This window comes from Liolophura sinensis, chromosome 6, assembly GCF_032854445.1.
Source record: "Liolophura sinensis isolate JHLJ2023 chromosome 6, CUHK_Ljap_v2, whole genome shotgun sequence".
Classification (NCBI taxonomy): Eukaryota; Metazoa; Mollusca; class Polyplacophora; order Chitonida; family Chitonidae; genus Liolophura; species Liolophura sinensis.
In genome coordinates, this window is record NC_088300.1 from 5456376 (window position 1) to 5480500 (window position 24125).

Here is a 24125-nt window from a genome sequence, read left to right on the forward strand (position 1 = left end):
ACATGCAAATCCACGCGGTGGGCGTTGTACATATATGTGGGAATCATGTTGTGTTTCCAAGCCAAATTTGATCTACAACCTGACCAAACACAACACATAGCGCGGACCTCTGTGAAAGCTGAGACAAATTTCACAACGAAATCGAGCGCCATAAATTTATAATCGGGCCGATTTAATCCTCTCCTTACGAGAGCGTGGGGTATAGAGGCGAGTGTGGAATTTAGATCGCAATTTACCAGGACGGCGACCCGAGTGAAACTCAAGTTACCGATCCCCCACCGGGCAGTTTGCCGGCAGTTCTTGACTAACCCCTATCATCTAAGTAAACATAGAAAGTAATTTGCTGTTCGCGTGTATAATATATATTCAGTCATGTAAATAACGGAGTGAAATAGTCGTCGTTACCGAGACTCCCGCCCCGACACGCTCCCCCGGCATACCTCATCCGTCCGAACGGCAAGCTGGAGTAAGCACCGTGGAACCCGCAGCGACACAACACGTACCTCTACAGATACGTATGCATATCTTTTCTACAGCCAGGTATATTCTGTCAACAAGGATTGAGGCGAAAAACCCAAAGGTAAGACATTGCATCTTTAACACTATTTCAGGACTCAGTATACCGGTACATAAAAATGATAACACACACATGTATAATAATAAATGTCTAGGGCCGGATTGTTTGTTTAATCACGATATACATGTACCCTCCAGATCGAGCATCAGGGTTAAGTTAGGGTATTAAGTAGGCCTTTTGTCTTAGACATAGGGTTAACATGTATCAATGGTTCAAACCAAACTCAGCTTGGGAACCTATACAGCATCTTTGCAAGTCAGCTTGGGAAGCGTCTTGGCTAAATGCCTACAGTCTTGTTCTTGATACATATACATCGAATCTTTAAGTGTGTACTTGTGGTGTTTGTGGGTTGTATGTAAATGCCTTACCAGTTTGAGTGAGTACTTACATGGTTGGAAGTTTAGTTTTGGGCGTTTGTATTAAAGTAATTGCGATGTACTTTCTTATTTCATCTCTCTGTTTTCAACATTTGAATCCTTAGCCCTGTAACTGGCAATAATTTTTCCATGCCTTGAATATTTTAATGGTTTTTATATCTATATATCACTGTGCAAAGAGTTTGCAATGGTCAACATGAAGGGGGTTTATAGACATAGGCCTGTTTATCAGATCTATATCTTGTATTGTTGTAACCTACATGGAAAGGCAACAGGATTTATAAATTACAGACTGAGCATTTTGCGCTGAAGCCTTAGTCACGGAGTAAGCCTATAATGTCACATTTACACACAAAAACGATCCATGTGATATTGGGGTACGCACAGTCCTTGAAACTCCTTGAAAGTGCTTGAAAAATACAATTTCAATTTCAAGTACTTGAAAGTCCTTAAAAAAGACAAATACTCCTGGAAACTCCTTGAAAATCTTAGTTTGTCCCGAACTTAAATATTGTCTGCTTACCGCCGAGTCTGTATATCGGGAGCTCGCTGATAATTCTCCCATAATCAGGGCTTCCTCTGGCACTCGACATTGTCGCAAATTTATAACAATTTTTGAAAATGGCGATAAAATTTGCAAACTGCGAATGTTTTTGACAACAAATTTATTTACTTAAGAAACGTACAAACGTTATACAAAATCCACCATGGGAGTTTTCTGAGATTTTTTTTAGCATATTTTCGCAATTTTTCTAATTAAAATAATCCACTTTCATTTCGAACGACATCATCTCGGCGAAACAACAACAACACAGTTGTATGGCCATTACTTGACAGAAATCTTCAAAGGGGGTTCGGTATTGTTGCAAGTTGACTTGCATTAAATAACGTTTCAAGTCATTTTTATTAAATAACGAATGAGAATCATGGCATTTTGGGGGATGCCTTTCATTGCCAATTGTAAAAAAAAAATAAATAAATATATCAAGGGAGATAAATCAAGGTAGAGTTACACCTGTAAATGAAGTTACCTGCCATGAAAAATTTAAACTTTTCCACTTTATAAACTATTTTTTTTTGGATCCGAAGTAAATTTAATAGTTTTAGAATATGTGCCGTTACATGTGTGCGCCGTCTGGTTTTCTCCTGTCAGCCTGTTACTCCAATTTACTGATGATAATGTTGCATTTAAATAAACTGAATTTGCAAATTAATTTCGCAACAAAGTTTTCTGATAGAAGAAATTACATTTTACTAGGATGTTACAGATGGGTTAAAAAAAGGATTGATTTTTGTTTTCAAAAACCAAAAGGACGTTTGTGGAGGGGAGGGGAGGACGTTTGATAAACTCCAGATATAGATGGAAGAGACCAAACTGATTCTAGCAGCTACACCAAGGCAGATAAAAACGAATTACAGAAGGAGACCTACAAGAGTCATGGCCGCTAAGGAAGTATGGCTAAAGAAAAATAGTATTTACTACAAAATCTGGTGGGTGGCTAAAGTGACTGGCTAAAAAAAATACTGACCCAGAGGAAGCCCTGCATAATGATATATGGCATTCATGTTTTTTTTTACTGAGCCAAGGCCGGGTCAAACAATGTGTCGCATTACAGAGGTGAAGGGCAGACATTTGATGCAAAAGCAAGCGAACTATTCAATATACTTGCAAATTAAAAGCCTCTATAATTCATACTTAAAATATAGCCTATAATTTGCACTATGGTATGTTTATACTAGCCTTGAAAATGACAAAAAAAAAACCTCCTGGAAAACTCCTTGAAAACTCCTTGAATTTCATTTTCATATACCTGTACGAACTCTGGATATGGTCTTGTGCCCTGAAATCTTTTTGTAGATAAACAAAACCGTTTCAGCCTACACCATACATGCAGTTGCATATCACATATTGTAAATGAGCTGTCATACTTTGCTTGCATACCGATTAGCTGCCAACACATAAAGTCAGTATTTATTTACACGGCTTTGCATATGTATATGTGAACTTATGTGTGGGATAACGGGTCTGGAGTGGACACTTCAGCGAGTCCTCAATGTGGTCAATACACCCAGAGACCGCCTTCAAATATACCTGTCACAATGTGAACTGTTAATAAACCGTGTAGTTTTGGACGTGCAGTAATCATTAACCAACCCTATACGTTCTTGATTTAGTGTGTTTGTCTGTTAAGATTAATTAATGCCAGACTGGGGAGGGGGAGGACAAATGCATCACCTGGAAGTCTACACTCTGGGAAAATGTGTACAGATTATAGGCTTAGGCTGTGTCAAACTCCCTTAGAGCTATGTACTAAAGCTTCCATGTTGTTCGATATTGTCAAGAAAGAGTTCTGTAATGGGAAAATTTTGTGTTATCTTTTAACCATATATACTGGTAATTCTAATTGGTGAATGCGTGCATTTGAGATACTCCCGAACCTATTTTCAGTTCTATGTAAATCTAGCAGTTGAACGGATGGGTCACTCTATACATAACAAAGGGCTGTACTTTGATGCCGCATTGTTCCATTATCCTTGGTACAAACCCTTTCAAACTTTAGTCACTCAAATGCCATGATTTTGTTAATATACTGACCATACACTGATTTTCAAGGCCATAGCTGGAGTCTGTACACAGGGTTAAAATGAAAACATAGCCTCAAAAACGCACGTTCCGGTGGCCCACATTACATCACCTGTCAGGTGTCATGAGTAGAGCGCCCGCTGCACCTGTGTGACACGTATCAAGGATTGCTGGAAAAAAAATTACTCTTAAGGAGATTCGGGTCCCAATCAGTTCACGGAAAAAACGTTTGCGCACCGTCTACCAAGAAGATGGTGGACCAATTGATCACCTTTTCAAGTAAAACAAGGTAGAGCATCACTTTGAAATGTCTTTGAACATACGTTTTTTTTTAACTCTGTTTTGATTTTGGTCCCATGAACAAAAATCTTATGGGATGAAATTGAAATTTGGCCTGTATACTTAGGACATAATGGCTTTTGAATGTGTAAATTTTTAGAAGCTGACGTAAGAAAGTTTCGGAGATACTGAGTGTCACATTACGGCCCATTTTTTATGCTCACCCGAGATATGTTGGCTTAATGACCGAATGAAACCTACATAATTTTGAAACAATCTTCTGTTGCCCCGAAGTTGTTTCAAGCTAAGAATAACACACGGCTCGGAGCTTGATTTGAAGATGGAATTGGAAAGTTAAATTTGTTGTCCATTTCCTCTGATCAGGCACTCCTATAAATACTATTCGATTTGCCCCCCGCAGTCACTGGATATTGGTCTGAAGTGTAATTACGACGAGGAGCGGGGGGGTCAGTAATCTGGCCTGGGCGAATTTCCAACTGTGGCGTTACCAAGTCCCTTACAGGATCTGATGTCACCTATCCAGGGCATAGAAGATTACACCATCACGTTTTCAACGCTTTGAATGAGATCTCACGGGAATTTATGAGAGACAGTTGAATTACCAGTATTACTTCTCTACTTTGGTTATCGTAGAGTTTATTACTGTATTTATTTTCTACTTTTTTGGCAGGGAATCGAGTGTGTGTAGGGTAAGATTTTGACGTCAACTGTGAAAAATGGTCACAATCTGTATTCATCTGGAGTACATTTTGAGCTTCACGAATATATTATCATACCTTTGTCAAAACTTTATCCCAAAAGTCACATTCATCGTGGTATATATAAGTGGTTCGGCGACATACAGCTAGCAGCGTACATGCATTGCGTTTCATTTATTAACAAAATCACTGGCATATTTCCAATGCTGTAAACTTATATATGATCAGTTTATAGACTAATATTTTATTTTAGACAGGACAGTTGGGTAATCTCCTGTGCAGTTTCTTAGATATTTATAACTATGACGTGCGGTACACATTTCAAGCATGCATGTTGAGGAGCCGTCTTTTATACCGCAAAGCCTTCAACTGTAACAATTTCATCTCTCTTGTTTCACTTGTAAGTAATCAAGTTACCATTGCATTCTGGTTCAAATCATCCTAAAACAGGATCCACCGACTGCCTTTTCTGAGATTGCCAACGTATATGTGGCATTTTACGTCACCCTCATGTTCCCATTCAGGTGAATAGTCACGTGATATGTTGAATAATTTCAAATTTGCATTTCAAGATCTTGCATAATTTTTTTGATAAGACCCGGATGCAAAAACAGTTCTTTTCTGCATTTGGTATTACAGAAACGCAGTGTTCATGGACTTTGTTTACTGAAGAGAAATCTTATAACCAGTTAATATAGTTCGGATCAGTCTTGGGAGATGTTCGTTTAGAATACTCATAAATTTTTATTTAAACTCGTTACGGTATAAACATGTATTCTCACTGGTTTGTATTCTGTTTTCAAGTCCATGTGAAAACAGTCCTTCACGGGCTTAGAGAAATATTGGATCTGATTTCAACAGAAAACAATCACTTTAATATTATGATGGTGCTGTGAATGGTATATACTGTCACCAATTGCCTAAAGAGTCCGTGTTAGTCAGGACAGACTACATGTATAATCAGACGGGATATGTATTTATTTTCCCTATCGAACATGGTAACACTGTCTACACTGTAAGACTATAGCCATTGTCTTGTCCTCTACTGATTGCATTATGCTCGTTGGTTTAGAGCTCGTGTCGTAATGACTGTATCGTGCTTCCTTGGGGAAGTTTTATCCAAGATACTGTAGCAACGGCAGATCTGTCCAGTTGTGTACGCCTACTTGGTCTTTGATGTTAGTGTATGTATATAGGTAAAGCGGTCTGGCATCATCATTGCCTACCGGAATGACGGTCACTTTGAACGGTCGCTGTGTAATAGCATTGTCCAGCGTGCACGAATCGTATTACAAATCGAATGCTTATGCAGTGAGAATAAAAGACGGTCCATCTCGCTCCAGCTCTGAATTATAATGCGCCGGATGGCTTGAAATCCATTTCCTCAGACAAATACTGCATGTTCGTTGAAATCGGTGGTTGACGGCAATGGTGTTTATCTAAGACCGGTCGATACCAGCCCAGGCGCTAACCCTCGGGGTGATAGGGAACTATACTACCACCACTGGTCATACCATGGTGTCTGGTTACCATCGACCCCCACGGGCTGGCTGCGTGGACAATACCCCCAGACGCGTTTAGCCCAGGTAACGTTTCATGTCACGTATTGCGTTACCAGCAGATCACCTCCAGGTATTATTAGCTCGGTCAACCACTGACAGCCCAAAGAGGCCACCATGCCGCTGGACAGGCCCGTTAAGGTACGGCTGTCATGACCGCTCTTGTCCCTTTAGGCCCTCTTGTGAGCAGCCCCTTAATCCCCTCCACGTGAGAGTCTCTGCTCAGCTGACATGGCTATATGCTGTGTATGTACGTTGTTGATATATGAAAATAGTGACAATCAAATCGCAATTGAAATACATATTTTGGTGTACAAATACTTTATATAAATTACCCTGGTACACAATTTGGACACTGATTATATTTATGAGTCAAAAACCCGTTTTGTGTCTTTTCTGCGCAATGGAAAGCTATTGAGTGATTATGTTGACACGAATCCGTTCAAAATTCTTACTTTATATGCGCTAATTTCTGTGTTTGTGCTTGGTGTTGAACTTCGTTTTGGAAACTCGTTTAACAATTCTATGCCTGGAACGTCCGTTGTGCTTGTCGAATGGTGTACGAATGTTTCGTCACCATAAGCACAAGATCTTCCAACGTGTCAAGAGGGCCTTTTGCATTTATGTGGGCTTATGTACTTATGAAAAAGTGTTTGGCAAAATTATAAATAATGTCCAAGTTAATATGTAACAAAACTCAATTCGTTAATAGCATTAAGCATCTCAAGACAAAATCTTGTAAGTAATAGTTAAGCAGGGACTTAAACAGTGAATGTTTGAACGTCTGAACGACGATGTATACGTCTATTAGGATAATAGACGCCCAGGAAATATCTTTTGTGTATTAAATTGTCTCAGGAAAAGTCCTATTGTTTCTTGTAATGTTACAGAAGTGATGCTCTTTCTGATGCTCTTATTCTGATTTGATTGTGCTGCATACTGTGGGTAGAATTAGCCAGTAACATGAAAGGTTTCCGTACACCCATGTTTCCTGCTAAATACGTAAGTCAGACGTCATACCAGCGAACTGGCAAGGCGTCACCAAACGATGCAGTGCGAAAACAGCAACCATGCAATGTTCATTTCTTTAAATCACCAGAAAAGCCTCAGAGTACTACCGACGGAATATAGCTAAGGCGGGATCGCCTTTATTAGGGGTTTCATTTTTATTTTATTGCCCTATACATAACATTTACCAAGTATTGTTGGAGAAATACTTGCACTACGTTTCTCTATAAGGAAAGCCGTGGGAGCCGTTGCTGACCAGTGCACTGCGTGTCTGTTGTGGGTAATATTCCTCTTATGACGTTTACGTATCTTTCCTTGTAGCATTTGTTAGATCTTGTAAATATGAACGTAATGTCCATAATGTATGTCGCTCTGCTACATACTTTTGTCTTGTCCTTGTTAATGTGATGGGGCTGGTGGGCAGATATGCATCGCGTTCAGCTACATTCAAAGCGCAACTGAGATGCGTATTTTTATAAGATTAGGATGATTTATAAATTAGCATGGTGCCCGATTTGGATATTGATTTACGCGACTATAGAACATCCCTTCCCTCTTCTCAGCATCACTGAAAAATGTTTTGTGTACTTTATTCTTTTAATTGTGTTTAAATGACGTTGTTTTGGGTATTGGTGTAGCCACTGTTGACCTGAAACGTCCGTTTTGGTTGACGGCCGATATGTGAATGTCAGATATAACTCCTATAGATTTCCACACGCTTGGTCTGGAATGTCAGTGAAATAAGCTTGCCCTATATTGTGAAACATCGGTTGTAAAGAAAACTCACATACGTATAAATAAATAACATCAGCGCATCCCCCGTTATTACTTCACCAGCCATAAACTTTGGACTGATATGATCATTATATTGCATGAATGACAACTTCCAAAGTGACGTTGTCTCACAAAATCATTCACAAGTTACTGAGCTTACATCATGCACATCTATATCGTCACTAAGCTCATCTAGTTTGTCATCTGCAAAGATATGTGACCTAATACATACAAAACGATTGCATATAAACATGCGTTATACAAGTCAAATCACACAGCGGCTTTATGCACGTCTGTGAACTCACGAGGCGTTCATAAATACCTCGTGTATGACAAACAACCTTCATTATTCTATTTAATGGGCCGCAGCACTTGAAATGGCCAGGTTTACGAGTGTTTACACGAGGCATCACTGTTTTAATTTTATTTTATTATGAAGTGTTTTTTCTTTTCATCGGGTGTACAATGTATATTGTATACGGATCTGCCATAGCTCCCCTGGACTGGTGACTCTGTCATATACTCTCCCGTCTATACAATCTGATTGACACTTCTGTTGAGTGCAATCAACCTATAACTTCAATGGTAAAGTGCTTTCCGGCCGATTACCTCCAAATGCGAGACAATCGACACCTGCTGACTTCCAGATTCAATCCTCCTCGCCAGTCAGAGAAGGTGGAATAAAAAGTAAAAAATACCATGTCACACCGACCAAGAAGGGCGCAAAAGTGAAGAGAGCAATTAAAATATTCACATAACGACGGCACTTTTGATTGAGAAGGCAGAGTTTTATGAGCTGTACTATTACGTAACAGCCATACATAACAGCCATACTCACGATCTCATGACACGATGGGAGATGTATACATAGAGTCAGACTTGTTTGAATCTCCAAAAGATACCCGCTTTAGAGAATAATCACTTTACCGACATATTTCAATTTATATTTTACCGACAAGATCATAGATGTATAAGATATAACGATGTTGAAACGAAATATTTTAAGTTCTTTTATTTAAATTAATAATATAATAATAATAATACAGCTTTTTTGTTTGAGGAGGGGATGGGATGTTTTCTTTTTGATTTTGTGTGTGCTTTGGCTTTTTTTTTTGTTTGTTGTTTTTTGGTCAAATCCAAGCCATGAAATGGACCTGATTTTCTAAATTTAAAATATTGAATAATCTCTTCAGGATTTAAAGGTCATCTAAGCGTTAGACACTTTCCCCGGTTTCTTATCAGCATAATGCTGGCCGCCATCGTATATTGTGAAATACTCTTGAGTGCGACGTAAAATATCAAATAAATAAATAAATAAATAAATTTCAATCTGCCATAAGAAAAAAATAAATCATTAAGTTGAGATTGTTTAGAAAACTGCAGGTTGATATAGTGTGACATTGTGATAAGTTGCTCAGCTTATCATCGGAGGAGAATGTCGGTTAAATTGCATCTAGGATATGCATCATGCAACACTATAAAAATGCTAAAATAAAAGTCCTTCATCCCAGTTTAGCAGCTTTATCGCGTGCGTATTCCGTTGCTGTAAAAAAATACACCTAATAATATAGTCTGCTACACGAGAAAAATTATGGGATAACGGGGGTTATTAGACTGAATACAGACATCCTCGAGACGCAATAAAACAGCGCAAGTTGTAAAATAATAAAAGTTTACAACAGACATATCAATCGATCCACCGAATTGTGGATGTTAACGTTGTTAGCTGAAAAAGGACAGAGGCATATCGTATACAACTACCCTATTTCTTCTAATTTCATTTTTGCGCAGCACAAACTTATATCACCTATAATTTATAATAAACCTAACAAATAAACCTAACGACTCCTCGACGTCATATAACTGAAAAAATTCCTAAGTACGGCGTAAAACTCCAAGCATACATACTTACATACGAAAATGACATAAAAATGCCAAATTAAGACAAGATATGAACTATAATCTTAATAGTATTCAAAAAACAATGTGTGTAAAAGGTTTGATATCAAGGGTGAAAAGATCTGATCTGTCAGGCAACTTCAGTGTTAAACAAAATAGAGAAAGATCATGGAGATGATGGATGTTATAGAGAGGAAGTTATGTGTGGCAGAGGACAGAGTAGTACTACGTACAGAGTTTTGTACACTCCACCGCGTTTTCATAATAAATGTGCAGTGTGAAGTAACTAATTCCTGTTAGATTATGACATCTAATCTGATTACGCTATATCTGCATCAGTGTCAACATGTATCAGCTTACTCTCGGGGAGTTCATCTATTCTAGTCTGAAGTTGAACTTGTCACTGATGACTTCACGATCAACTGACTACTTCATTTTGTTTATTCTTTGAGTGGTGTTTTATATTACGCCATTTATGAATATTCAGGTTTAGGAATGGTTTAGATAATAAAAGAGAAACTTAACACCGTCGAGGGCTGTTGCATACCCGTGATAAATCTTATGTAAAACGGCAGTTGAGCAAACAGGATCTATCATTTCAACATCAATAATTTACCTCGATTTTCGTCGAGTACCCTTTCACGTTACGGTCACTCTATTGATCTTTTTAAAGAAGACAAATCAACATGCTACCACAAAACTAAACTTCGAGAAATGTTGATTTGGGAATAGCAGTTTAAACATGTCCCTTTTGGAGTTTCAGTCTCACACTACAAAATCAAACTGATACAGAGTTAACTTGAATCATTCACTCTAAATATAAATCCTAATCTTTTGTAGTGTAGTACTGTTAGGAAATGTTCATGACGGTTCGGAAATTAATACCTTGCTCACCTTTTACATTGTTCCAAAAACATATAACTTTACACTATAAACGAATGAAATTGCGTTTCTAATCATCTCAAACTATGTGAAATCCCGTTAAACATTTTGCTTGACACTTTACCATATTAACCCACTCTATAACAAGGACAATTTTCCCGATTATACATTACTGTTTTAACCGAATCAACTTGTAACTGATACCGAAACTCCCGTTTCTTAGAACCCCCGGGTCGTTCGTCATCATATTGGGGCAAGTCTAGAGTTATAACAGGATGATCAGACAGGACATATGCTTTCTCACGTACAACCAATAAGTATGCACCAGAGTGTGCCAAGAGCAAAATTATGCGTCAATACGATTCGCAACGCATTCTGGACAGACTGGATACACGTCTGACAAGTAATTCTGACAACGTCGTACAAAGACAGAACATTGTTCTCAGGTAAGTGGAAATGAATGGGTTTACTCGAGAGGGAAGGGGCGGTGGTGAAAAGTATAGTTATACATAAGCCCTTTTATGCCCCAAGCTTCCGGCGCCAGATAGAGGTATCGCCATACAGACTTATATTGTTTTGGTGGCCATCTTGATTAATTTTTTTTTATTTCAGTTCGAGGTGGGAACTTCCAAGGCTTAAAATGTACGCACTCAGGCCACACATTCACATAAAACTTTGTTTTTGCATGATGCTGCAGAAAAATCCACGGTGATAGAAACTACATGTAATTATGAAGGAAACCAATGCGAACATGCGAAATGATAGGAGAGTCATCTGAACGAAGCACATTTGGCTCTATACTTATTGGAATGGCACCATCCCTGCATCTCTTGTTTAACCAACATATGTTTATTTAATTCAGTCCAGACGCCAAATTTAGAATAGAATTCATAGGCCTCCATTTGTGTGAACAGCGTAATGTTCAAAGTCCTTTTTTCTTTATTTAAGTGCAAATGCGCTCCTCACTCAGGTGTGAAGTGCATTGCTTTTGATCTAGAAAATCATGGCGATCAACCTAAAGGAAATGTATAACTTCTTAGGTAATACACAGCCTGTCAGGCGCTGTATGCCAAAATATGGCACCGATATGTCTATCAATGCCTCGGCATGGCGTTCGCTACGTCCAACAATAAAACAGGTAAATATATTTAGTTAATTAAGACGAAGCCTTATCATGGCTTAAACATAATTACCTTCGCTATTCAGCTTTCATCTATAATACGAAACAACTATGCCATTCTTTTCCTTAATTGGCCTCCAAACTTTACACGAAATGGAGGAATATATCTCAGTGACAACACACGTTTTCGACATCTTCCCTACCTTGGCATAAAGAGACATTTTTTTGTCAATTTTAATGGTGCGATTTGTTGTGTTGGTGCGGTTTTTTTTCAGCAAGCTACACTAACCATTACTGCATGTGTGATGTTTAAAGTCAAAAGTTGTATTGAGACAGAATAGTTGGCCAGCAAGAACTGAGCGTCTTTCTTGGACAAGGTCAAATGGTTATTACGGGCACAACATAAACTTCCGATTTTTCACAGAGGTCATAATCGTGTATCATCCACAAAATAGACAGGAGGTGCATGCGTGTCAGATACAGTTTTGATATCTCTTTGGTGAAATTAAGTGATTCACTACAATACCATACCCGATATTGTAAACAGAGCCAAGTGTGGCCGGAAAAATCCCACAATACAGCTCGGTGTCTGTTAGTGCTAAATCATTTATCGGTAGACCATTTCGCAGTTAAATGAGACCGTTAGGGCCACGTGAACGGTCTCGGTGCTATATTGTCAGTGCCCGGCTTCGTACCCGGGAAGTACCAGGTCACCCTTTCCACACAGACAGAGAAAACGTGTTCTCATTGTCACTTCACGCCGAAAAGCTTTAATGGGTAGTCGTTTAACGTTTCTCCTATTGTATCCTGTCGAGATAATATAGTTAACCGCTATCATATTTTACCAGTTCAGTAACTTGTGGAACGTATACACAATGAAAAAGCAATGCATTGGGCTGAATGGGAGAAAATTGCGCGGACTATCTGCCATATTATGACATTTGTGTTGGGCATATAACATTACGGTTTATTCAGCGGGCTAATTAACGCTACAGGCACACCTGAGATAGTGGAAGGACATATTATCTCGATTCACACTGTGGTACGATCGTCCTCTGTTCAGTTCCTGTCTTTATATCGTTTATTTATGAAATGTATCTTCACGAAAATATGGTATATGAAATGCAAGCAAATAATAAGATATACTAGAGGAAAAAATTTCAGTTTTGCGAATAAGACAAAAAATTTCAAATCACTTTAAAATTGTTATTTCTTACGTTAAAGGTCAAAATATTGCTTAACAACGTAAATTCTGTGTAAGTTTTTATAAAACAAATATCAGCTAAATAACTGAAAGGGACATACCAAGATTAATGATTGAAATTTTGATTTAAGTCAAGGGGAGAAATATTTTTTATCTTCATGCTAAATATGGGATGAATTGCAAGAAAACATCTTACACTTATATTCGGTAAACCAATGCGCACTTCGTGTTTATATGTTTTATGAAAACAAAATAAAACAACTGTAATCTGTAGGCTCTAATATTTTAAACGTTTGAACATTTAGGGTACATTTCTTTTCATTTTGCTTTGAACAGAGAGGTAGATACTCCAAGGCGTTGGATTCAGATTATATAGGCTCTGTTTTATTGACATTTGTCTTTGATTACGGTTTAAGGGCGTAGCGGTATATACCCAGGAATGTTCACCGTTATTGGCGGTCAGTTTTATGGGTAGAAGAAGCGGTGTGCGGACGGAGTATTGAGCACTTTTCCACATGGGACGAAGAAATACGGAGAGAGCTCAGTATGTTCATATATGTCATAATGGTGGCAGTCAATGATCTTCACAGACCGTCATGTAAGTGCACACAAACGGCTGTATATTGCCATGCACCCATGCAGGCCCCGAGAGCACTGCAAATGGGGAGGATGCCGTCCGAGGCTCAGTCTGAACGAACAGCTTATGTTTATATTAACAATTGAATGCATGCATCATTATGACTTAACATAACTTCGGCAATATTGCAACCATCTCGTGGCGAACCCTAGCGCAGAGTAATGACCCAGGGAATCGTGGCGAACCTAGAGCAGGAGAAAGACAGAAGCTTGTTATCTACTCTTCTTGGCTGGTCTTTGAGATTATTGACCTGGAACGTCCATATTGGATGACGGCTAGTATAGGGATGTCTGTTTCGACGCATAGACGTACAATTTTATAAAATTTTATGCCAGGCCCATGAACTGCGTTCGGTAGACCGAAGTTGACACTGAAATAATGCGTCCATTAGGACTGTAGGCCTACTCCCGAATTGAAAAAAAGGAAAAATACGATCAGGTTAAAAGAATTTGCGTCGTTTGAAGCGAGCTAAAATAAATGATTTGTGAACTTCGCTTATGCGTCATGGAACTGGAAACGAAGCAACAATTACAGGATAAGGTACATACATAGAATATATAAATTGCGTGAGTAGTTTTTTTTTATTCGTTTATATTTTATTGTATCTTGCGCTTAAACGAGCATTAAGAGCTGACGAGAATCGGCAAATCAGATAAGCAGAGCGGTTCACCCTAGTCATTCATTGAAACTACTATAGGTCTACAAATATTCCGACATTGAGTGTGAGGGAGAGGTAATTAAGCTGTTGGTTGTACAAACGTCAGTGGCTGGATCTTGTATGTCGTGGAAGCTTGAACCTAGCGTCGTTTGGAAGACTGTATTTCGGTCATAGATATGACATTCGACGTGAAACAGAGGGAAGGTCCAGTCGCCGTCAGGGTTTTGATACAACTTTTTCTGTATCTGTGGGAAGAACGGAGAGTGCGATGTGCTATCGAACCTCCTCGAATTCTCTCTGTCCTAGCCATACATGTACGTGTATATGTAATATTCTTGCTATTAATTTAAAATAAAAAAAACTGAAATTCATGAATAATTTTCGACAGCTGATATTTCTGATGCCAATTAATGTCAGATAACAAGAAGTAGTTCTTGAGAATTGGAAGTTAAAAATTAACCATCACGCTAATTATGCAGTGGACATTCATGATGTTGAAGTCCGTAAAGGGTCGTAACGCGTGTTTCAGAAATTCGATTTCAGTTTGCTTTGTTATGTTTTCGAATTCATACTTAAATCGATAGTTTTCAAGCACAGTGAAGTTGCATGTAAATTAAGAACATTTTTTTAAAGTTTATTCTCTTGAAACGTGACAGTTTAAATTTGTCTCTGCGTCCAAGTGATAGTTTTTTGCTCTGGGTTTGAACTTGGACGCCTCCACATTCTATGCAAAGAAAATCATATTTGACTATCATGGTAAGATTAAGTTTTATGCCCATATTCTAATTTTGGATATACTCTGGACAATATAGGAAGCAGCAGATAACATCTTCTCAAATTTTCTACCCTGCGGCAGAACAGACGGGCTGTGTTTGCGGCGCCTAGAGGCGCCCGGAAAGGCAAAGTCCAACGCAATACATACATGTATATCCCCCTCCCCTTCCAGTTAAACTTGCGCTGGAAAGAGGAGCACACAACAATGTGCTTAAATGCCAACATGTGACAAATATGTCAAACAGTTAAAGATATAGTAATGTGTTTATTGTTGGTGATACACAAGATAGGTGTGATGAACACGTTATACTGATATCAGGATAACGTTTAGATGTGTTATAAGAATAAAAACGCTTGGTATGAACAATTAAGGGGTTTCCATGGTTGGTTCGATAGACGATTAGGGAGTGGGGATGTTACTTTATTAGGGGGTTCTAATTAAGTCATATCAAGACGGCTCCTGCTTGTGGCAGGTCGGCGGAGTACACACTCATATACTTATAGTGCTGCATCACTGCAACATGATCCCAAGACACTACATATTAATATGTCATATCTGACTACCGGAATATTATTTACTCTTAGGCTGAGTGCTGAGAGACCAAAAGGTACTTCGAAGTCTTGGGCATGCGGTGGACAGGGAAAGTTTTTGATAATGTCGCCCTTTATGTCTCATGTACACGCGACATCAAATGTATTTGTTTATCTAGCACTACATTCATTACTAATATTCATGTACATGTGTCTATGTACACCAAGGATACAGTTTATAGAAATGAAATCTATAGAGGTGGCGGGGTGATTTTCCAAGTAATCGCGGGATCGGTCTTAATAATCTTTCTCTCACACTACAAATTCTATGCTCTCCTGTTATTTTGTTTATATCTAATAAGCGCTCCAATTTACATCAGTTGGGCGGTACTCCAGGTACGACAACGTGACCCCGGTTTGACAGAAGCCCTCCCGCTCACGTAGCAACATTCAACATATATACACAATCGTCCGTGGTTACTATGGTAGTATCTCGGCAATACATGTGTATTTTAATGAATGCTGTTGTATCGCTATGAATGCCTCCCCCAGTCTAGCTGTAGGGACGTGAGTTAGAGATGACTTGTTAATACTGGTCAAGTGAGCAGCACAAATGAATGGTTCTGTTATAATCAACTCTGTGCTTGTAGCCAATCACAGCCGGCGGATGGGTTTATTCTGTACCTAATGAAGAGACCACGAAAGCTAAACCCGAGAAATATATATATATATATATATATATATATATATATATATATATATATATATATATATATATATATATATATATATTCAACCAAGTAAGGCGTAAGGAAAAGAAAGTAATGCGCTACATATGCATGACCTTTGAGAATTTCGTTATTTTATGAAGCTTATGTCTTACAACCCGTCGGTCATAAACAACTGTAAAATAGGCAATGGCTGGAAATGAACTTGCTCCAGTTGTGATCATACATACACTTGCGTGAACATTAATGGCCTGGTAGTTCAAAGCATGTACTAATGTAACAGGATAGCGATAAGACAAGACGGGATAGGATTATAATTGGTTGGTGGAGTGGACGGTAACCCGAAGTTGTCCACTAAATCAATATCACATTGACCAGCCCTGCAAACTGTGATCTAGTGTCTAACCAGTGGTCAGTCATCTGATACATACACTGTATGTCTCAGAGGCTGTGCCTCTGTAAACGGATGGTGTAGAACAGGCTCCATGCAGCTAGCACAGACGACACTGGTTATGGCTGGGTGGGCTGTGAACAACAGTGCTTACTGTCAAGATAACAGATTGACTTTTTTTTTGAACTGTTAAAATACATGGTGACATAAATCGGCCGGACACGTCCGGACAGAGCCGAGAGTACGGGGACATAATTCTAATCCAACAAAGTTCTTAGTTCTTCTGCATGGATTATTGGTAGGTTACGTTACAGATATGTCGTCCTGGGGACTTACCTTTAAATCTAAGCCCACAAGGATTTAGCCGCTTAGAGAGGTCAGAGATTTATATAATTATTGATTGTCATATTCTCATAAGCGAATGGAGTTAACAGATTGAAAATAATACAACCTTAGCTTGACCGAAGATTAATATTTTCATAAGAGGTCATATATCGAGAGATTAAACCCAACGGTGCTGTCAACCGTTGGCTGGAAGAAGACCAAGTTAAGGGCGTGCAACTGCTCGAGGTGTGACTGCCACTACTGACGCCCATGCTTGCTAGGAACGAGGTTGTTGCGTAGAACGGGAATCCAGTTAAGAACGTGCTCCCCATGTTCTGCTGATCGTGCCGCACAATCAGCTACATAATTTGTAGTGTGAAGACGCCTTCTGCTGAAGGCACTGTCGTTAGGTTTGACAGGTAGGCGTAAATACAGTTTTGCCCTCATTTCATGTGCTCCACAATAACTGATGATTTATCCTTTTATTAGCCTACAGGTAACATCCGCTCAGAGCCCTAAGCGTCGTGGGGGATTTACATTGAGTAATATACCGATGCTTGAACCACTCATGATATCCGCATATGCAAGTACTTCGATATTTACAAGTGGACGGTAGATGTGTATACATTTGGGTATGCGGAATGTTGACTTAAGTACTCGAGTGTCTGGGTGAATCCATCGCTATATCAGTACCCACGTATACAATGTTTCACGCCTTGGTCTCCTTTCTGTTCAAATTCAAAAAGTCTGCGGACAGGTTAGCCGGCAGAGAAGAGCTCGTCTATCCTGTGTATTTGGTAATGATCATGCGAATCATCGAGTGTAGCTCTGGGTTTGAAGTTAAGCCTTTGTACACCACTAGCAATGTGAAGTGACCGGTGAGTACAGCCTGTCTGACGCGATGTCGCGATCTATACAACTCTGTTTAAAAGTTTTGTATTTTGTTTTAAATATAATTAATAACTGCATTTTAACCGTTAACACACGCTACATTTTTACATGTACATATATATCTGTGGAATATCTTCACGAACAGTTTTAACCGTAATATTTTTATCGTCAGTGAAAGTGTATGATATATGTATACCACGTCCAATGGTTACAAAATCGCGCTTCTCAACAACTGTAGTGTTACAGATAAGCTGTTACACACTCTGAAATGTACCTTTTGAAAAGGAAAACATTGTTACGTGTATACCGTACGAACTATCTTCCCAAATAACACTTAACCGGTACGGAGGCACGGTCTTATTGTCAAGCGAATGCATATACCTCCATGCTCCATGTAAGTGAAACGTCCAGTGTATGTACATGCCGGTGATTAAAAGATCGTCCTTCTCAACATTTGCATTGCTATATATATATATATATATATATATATATATATATATATGTATGTATTACACGCTCTTCAAAATCTCTTCCCGCCTCCACGTTTTCATATGAGATCAGTAACACACTAGACGAAAAAAGTTGAACGCGGGTTTATACCTTCAACTTTTTTCGTGAACCTGCCTTCAACTTTTTTCGTGAAGTGTGATACTAATCTGATATAAAAACATGTAGAAGCGGGAAGAGATTTTAAAGAGAGTGTACTCTCCACTGTTACGACTGTATCCTCTTGTAAAGCTCGTCATAATAGACTACCAAGTATATGGCTTAGTGGTGTTGGTCATTCCACCACTGCATTGTTAAGTGTGAGATTGGTGTGGTATATACTCACTAGAAATTGTTTCCCTAGAGAGTGTGGTCAACTGTTGGCTTGGTTATATAAACAGACAAGTGATTGGACACTGCACGGAGGTGTATTGATCTCTAGATAGCCAGCAATTCTATCTAACGTCTGCAGCCTTAGACTCTAAATAATAGATTTACAATGATTTGCACCTATAGACCCTAATGGTGTGTTATTCATTTACCTGTCCATGTACAGTTACGGCGATAGCCCTTTGGTCGCTAAACAAACGCCATATGCCCACCTTAGCCATGGGCTATGTTTATTTCCCTGTGGATAACTATTTGGTCCCTTTCTTGGTTTCAGAACGGGCACGTGGAAAGGTACGAGCCCAGAACAAAGTCCCGTGATATGAGGATTTCTGTGAATGGCGAGGACAGAGAGATTAACATGTGACTTATTTCCTCAGGAAAGGACAGAAGTTAGTCGGAAGCCAGGCACGAGGCTTTGTGTCTACAGCACATGAACACTACCCTCTTACTCGACCATTCACGGATAATGCTTTGATGCTATTACAATTAGCCGATATTGATTATAAGGGGCAAGTAATGGCTGCCGGTGCTCACTGACCCGCGCGTACAACCCCGACCCCGGACATATTGGGGGATTTTTCTGTGTGCTTTTCAGAGATTACATTTCCACACACGGCCAAATATATTCGACTGTGGTGAGGAGAACAGCAATAGTCAGGGAAAATGCCTTCCCACTTACTCGGGGATATGGCTACAGACAGACAGGACTGTGGACAGGGCCAAAAAAGTAATGGCTTATTTCCTCTTATAAATCGAAATGGTTCTGTGGAGTCGCACAATGGAACGGATTCTGAGTCTCCCAGTGACTGCTCTACGACTCTGCACAGATCCAGGTCTGTGTCAAGATCGGTGTCCAATGCAACGAACAGAGACGGTCTGTTACGTCTGCCCGCCATTGACCGCTCTAAAACCAACAGTATTTGTAGCTACGCTAGCAGCAATATTAGCTCCGTGACAACGTCGTCACGCCATCAACCCGGTTTTAAAATGTCACAAATTAACATAAGCAACCCCAGGTACAGCCAAGACTTCAACGGTCAAAATGATGCCGATAGAATCGAGTCAGTCACGCCACAGTTTCATCACGAGCAGAACGGAACTTTGCATCCTGGGCCCAGATATAAACGGACAAGTAACCGACCAGAAGAAAAGGGATCAGACCTTAAACTTCCTGATATTTTTTCTTGTAAAAATAGCTCCATCGGGTCTCCGATTCAGTCGCCCTCGCCAACGTTTCGCCATCACAGTAGAATGAGCAAGAAAAAGTCGGCGTCTCTTCAGGATCTGGCAGGACAACTCCGTCGAGAAGAAAGTGTTCTGGGTGAAAATAAAAGAAACTTCAACCACAACCCTAACAGTTGTGTAACGATAGAAAACCATGGTTACCATAGGAATGACACTGTTAATTCCCTGACCGTCCGGTCCAGCTTACCCACGCCTGTTTTATTCCCAATGAGAGAGACGGAGAGTCGATTGTCTAGAAAAAGCAAAAGTTCGGTGAAAAGAAACAAGGAGAAGCAACAACGGCGAGAAAACGATAACATGTTGAAGGAGAACGACTTTAAAGAAGTTATAGAAAAGCTCGAAGCCTTCTCAAATGTAGAAAACGGATGCGATGAAAAAGCTTCTCTGGTTATTGGCAAACCAAACGCATTGCAAAAAGTGGGTGAAGAAACAGAGATCGATCAGTACATTTATGCTAATGGTTATGAACATCCGAGTAAAACACGGAAAGCTCAAAAGCGAGCTCAGAGTGAGGATAGACGATCAGCCAAAGTGCATTAAGAAAATGAATATGGTCACAGACTCATAAGACCGAACATTTGAACCCTGAGAGGTTTCCTATGGCTTCAAACAAGGTCAGAGTGACATGACGTCTCAATCGGAAGTGAGATCAACCATCATAGCGTATGCCTTTTCTGAAAGTAGCTATCTCCACCATTCCAGTATACCCAAACCGAACAGGTTAGGGTGTTGTCAACTAGATATTTGACATATAGTTGCAAATTTTTTAAAGGAATGCTTTTCTTTTGATTAAGCAATAACCTCAATGTTGCCGGATATCTATTTTTGAAGGATTTTTCAAAGTTAGTATTGCAACATATCTGCTAGGAATCAAGATACCAAAAGACACCATTTCCATAATTTTCGTGATTTTCCAGACTTTTGCTCACGCGTTTGGTATCGATATGGGCGCCAGATGGACATCACCGTTCAGTATTTATTATTACTTATATACAGGATGTTGTTTGCTGTAGATGAATAGATGTATTCCTGCCACTCGATGATGTTTTATATGGCGTATATTATAGGAGGAATCGAGGTCTTATACAGGGTCAGATGTTGATGTATTTTTACCCGGTGAACAATACACACAAGGTAGGCTATACAGTGCACTGGCTAATGCCAGTATTAAATCATGTTGCCTTGACTTTAATCCTGTTTTAATACAAAATCCATCACAAGGGATCAAAACATTAGCTAATGGTATTGAAACTTACAACTATAATGTTTTCAGTATATTATGGCGCAACTGACCCCAGCTTAAAAGCAAGTCCTTGTTAAATTGTTTATCTTTGTTATACTAGAAACAAGCAATGCTACAGACTTCAAGAATCTGATGACTTTAAGACAGATCATTTCCCGGGTGTCTTGTTACATTTTGTCTATCGTTTAGGAGTTCTGACATTGTAGCTAAAAGTACATCACAACTCTGTTCCGTTTTCACTCCATTTTCCCAATGTTTTTGCTGTCATTTCATAATATTTGATCCCTTTTTCTATATTCATTAATGTGATATAAGTAAATGGCTCTCCATTTCAATTTTATGTTACACCGGCACATGTCAGTTCCTAATATATGCGTATCATCTCTTTCTGAGATACTTTTCTTCTATTGTTCTGAGCTCTACAAGACTCTCACATATATCCTGTACTTTTCAGTTCTTAGCATGCCTGTTAGTTTATGTATTACATTAGTCCTACATCCTTTTTCACCTAAGATGTCACAATGCGTGCATTTGTTACAACACAGGATGTTTATACAGGCTCCACATAACATGACCACAGCCAGCAACAATTCCATAAATCTCTGGTATGTAAATAATTAATTATTATTACGAAATTATATATTTTATCACACGTGTTATGTTCTATGAGCGTTTACCAATGTGAAGTCTCTGAATGTTTGATTTGTATAAAACCATGTTATGTATATATTCAGTGAAGCAGACTGTGCACCGCAGACTGGCGTCAGTTAAGGAAAAGCTATAGTTCGCTATAGTTCGGCTCCACTAATTTATCCCATACAAATTCAAGAAATCATCAATACTCTATCATCGATCTATCGATCACTAGAGAATGTAAAGAGTCTAAACCTAATCCTCTCTAAATTATGAATAGTAAGCGAGTGTACACTCTGCAATAATGGCCTCCTATTGTATGCTGATGGTATATTGTACGCCCTCTCTACATGCAGTCTTTCATCCCAGGCGTCAGTAGGGAGACCTCATTATTTGGCGATAATATGTGTGTAGATATGACCTTGTGCTATACGGCTATGTGGCGGAAAACAGTTTTTCACAGGTTCCAGCAGTTTGTCGAACTTAACTGAGGTTATTGAGTCATACATATATTAAATATCGAAAAGACCCCCCGAATGCAAGACGGAGGTCCAGTCCTATTGACAGATACAGAATATGTCCCGCTATCTGATGTAATCTGGTTATTAATTAACTACTGTGTTCATTTTCAAGATAATTCAAATAATCATTGAGTTTCTCAGTTGACTGAACCTCCGTCCACATTTGACAAAATCTGTATTCTGGTATAGCCTTATCATTCGGTTGTATCATGCATCTATTCATATTTTAAGTTTGTATTAATGTTATTGTTTTTTTGTGTCAAACACTAAGCTATTTTTAATGATCTATTATGTATGATATCTTCAAGTTTGAAACATTTTGGTGTTATCTGTAGTTCCACACATTTATGAATATAGTCATATATAGGTAACATTTATTTTATTTTGACACGAATTATTTTTTGAACACAGCCACTACTGTGTTGAAGACTTTGTGTCATCTGGTGACCTGGATGTGTGCATGTGTGCGGGTGGGTTGAGGTGGAGTATGGTGGGGGTTGTTAGGGAGTAGGGTTTGTAGTGGGGCAGTGCCTGGGGTTGATGTCCATACAACGACACAAATTGGAAGAATGCGTGTTCATATTGCACTCTATGAGCTGGTAATATTTTGACATATACAACTCGAATGTCTCAAATAATTAATGGCAACAGGCTTCACATTTCTTCACTATTTTACCAACTTTCGTGTAGTTATCTGCTTGTAAATTAAGCGCTTATTTATTCTTTTCTTATTCTTGTGTTTAAATGCTATGACCATTTTATATACATTTGTATACAGAAACCTATGGGTTCCGTGTGTAACACACGTAAACTGTGCGCATGGTACGATTTTTTTCAAAGGAGGTAAGGTGTATATTCAGATTTATTATGATTTTGAAACTATTTGTAAAGGCTTTTTCGTTCAAAAACTACAGAAAATGACGAAATGAATTTATTTTTGTTTTATATGTAAAAATAATTATCATTAAGTTTGTTAAATTTTTTTTCTGACAAGCGCATCAGAAAAAAATATATTGTTTTGCTTTAAATTACGTTCATTTTATTTCATTCACTCATCTCCGTGCTCGAGGCAAACCGTAATATACAATATTACAGAAACTGTTAAAATTAGGACATGCACTTTTGTCAAACGCTATTAAAGCCTCAATATGAAATTTTTTTAGTGAAAACAATTTTCGAGATGATGATTACAAATGTTTACCATTGCATTTGCTATTTTTGCAGCGATGAGTGTGTATATTTTATAAGCGGTTCAGAAAATGCACATCATGCCTCTACCAAGTACTAGTCAGTACTATATGCAAATTCGGGCTTGGTGTATACAGAAACCATTTCCAGCCTGCGTCTTCGTACATCCGTTTCATAAGTATGTACAGGTTCATATCATACTACCCAATATGTAAATATTCCATTGGTTGAAACATATAGTGCTTATATGAAAACGTGAATATATTATATGTACAGAGAATAAAAGCAGTATTGTCATTTCATAACGTGGCCAAAGACAATCATTTTTTTTTGGTTAAAAGGTATCATGTCTGAAGGCTTCTCTACTTAGAGAAGAGTCGTAGCTTCGTGTCTGAGCGTTGTTTAGCTACTTGTAGACACGCCAGACGTTATTGTCTTAACAGAGTTCAGCTACTTGAAGATGCGCCATAGCTTCTTGTCTAAATAATGTTAAGGTACTTGGT

The 24125-nt window shown here is 38.7% G+C and overlaps 1 protein-coding gene across 2 annotated transcripts; it reads left to right on the forward strand.

The window, feature by feature from the left end:
* The first annotated feature begins 565 nt into the window (after positions 1-565).
* Positions 566-23893, forward strand: LOC135468520 (uncharacterized). Of its 2 annotated transcripts, none has more exons than XM_064746814.1 (2): positions 566-580; positions 19067-23893. In XM_064746814.1, the coding sequence occupies exon 2, from the start codon at positions 19456-19458 to the stop codon at positions 20575-20577; it is 1122 nt and encodes a 373-aa protein (XP_064602884.1). In that variant the 5' UTR covers positions 566-580; positions 19067-19455; the 3' UTR covers positions 20578-23893. The 2 variants fall into 2 exon arrangements, with proteins under 2 accessions (XP_064602884.1, XP_064602882.1); XM_064746812.1 differs by lacking the exon at positions 566-580 and adding an exon at positions 17800-17903.
* Positions 23894-24125: the final 232 nt, after the last annotated feature.

Coding starts and splice junctions, on each gene's coding strand:
- LOC135468520 (XM_064746814.1), top strand. CDS start 19,456: ATGCCTTCCCACTTACTCGGGGATATGGCTACAGACAGACAGGACTGT.